Genomic DNA, 1,084 nt, shown 5'->3' on the forward strand with positions numbered 1-1,084 from the left:
AACCAGTGATTGTAATATATAAGAAGTCCTGCTCAAATATGGAGCAGTAAAAAGAAATTGTGTTCACAGAAAATAAAATCCAGCAGTACATAACATTTTTTAAAATGCTTTATTTGATTTTAACATGTATGTGTTATATATTTCCAACAATTCTGGTACAGCGCTTGATGTTTGTTAACTGGAAATAATTCAAAAAGATAAAAATTGCACAGTTCAGTACAGAACTGTGACAATGACGCAGCGTGATTAGTAGAGGGATTTGGTTTGTAATGTATGCTACGTTGTCACAGAGAGGCTGTGTGGCACCCTGAGTATTTTAAGTGTTAAAAAAGTCTCAGAATTTGATGAACTTCTTTTAATGTGCCCCCCCAATCACTTTTTTTTTTTTTTTTGCTTTTGTTGTGGCAATAGTTGACATCATAACACAGAGTGAAAAGCTCATTTCCTCCCACCTGATTTGATGCTAAGGCGATATTTAGTTCCGCCAGTAGGTGGCAGTGGCGGATCACACAAATGAGTGACTGACAAAGTAATCCCTTATAAAAGTAGTAATCAGTTACCATCAGTAACACAGAACTGCTGTTTTGCTGCGTTTCAGGTGAGAGCGGTAGACGAGCAGTATATACATTTATGTAAAATTGATACTTATTTAAAGTAACGTGACCAAATAAGGGGGTTAATTCAGGTTATCCTTGGGTAACGCTAGTAACGTGGGTGCGCTAGCTAAATGATGTTTCTCTCCTGCATTAGCCTGTAACTGTGTTGTTTCATCAGAAATATGATAGAAAACAATTAGCTGGTTTCAGTGAAAGTTATAAGAAATGTTTTGGTAAAGCAGCCAGTACATCTTATGTTGTGGATGTTTACTGGTGACTGGTTTACTGGCTTACTGGTTTATTGTCAATTAGTTACTATGTTTATGTCCCCAGACATGTTATCAGGTTCTTCGAATCAATTTGCCTGATCTTGAGTTGTAGCTGAGTTAAAATCCTGGTCTGTAGTCAGCAAACTGGTTGGGACTGCTTGTGAAGTCTTCAGTGGAGGCTCTTGTGATGGTGTGCTCTTTACTGGAGTGAACTGGATC

At 37.5% G+C, this 1,084-nt stretch overlaps 1 protein-coding gene across 1 annotated transcript; it reads right to left on the reverse strand.

Annotated features, from left to right (window-relative positions):
• Positions 1-90: 90 nt before the first annotated feature.
• LOC106633050 (Fc receptor-like A) lies at positions 91-1,033 on the reverse strand (the record flags this gene model as incomplete). Its single annotated transcript, XM_014331816.2, is given in 1 exon segment — positions 91-1,033. A coding segment is annotated over 1 exon segment (82 nt), but the record flags the coding sequence as incomplete, so codon positions are not given.
• Between the last annotated feature and the right edge of the window lie 51 nt (positions 1,034-1,084).

Source organism: Haplochromis burtoni, unplaced genomic scaffold (genome assembly GCF_018398535.1).
Source record: "Haplochromis burtoni strain Fernald_Lab_line unplaced genomic scaffold, NCSU_Asbu1 Contig_7102, whole genome shotgun sequence".
In the NCBI taxonomy this organism is placed as follows: domain Eukaryota; kingdom Metazoa; phylum Chordata; class Actinopteri; order Cichliformes; family Cichlidae; genus Haplochromis; species Haplochromis burtoni.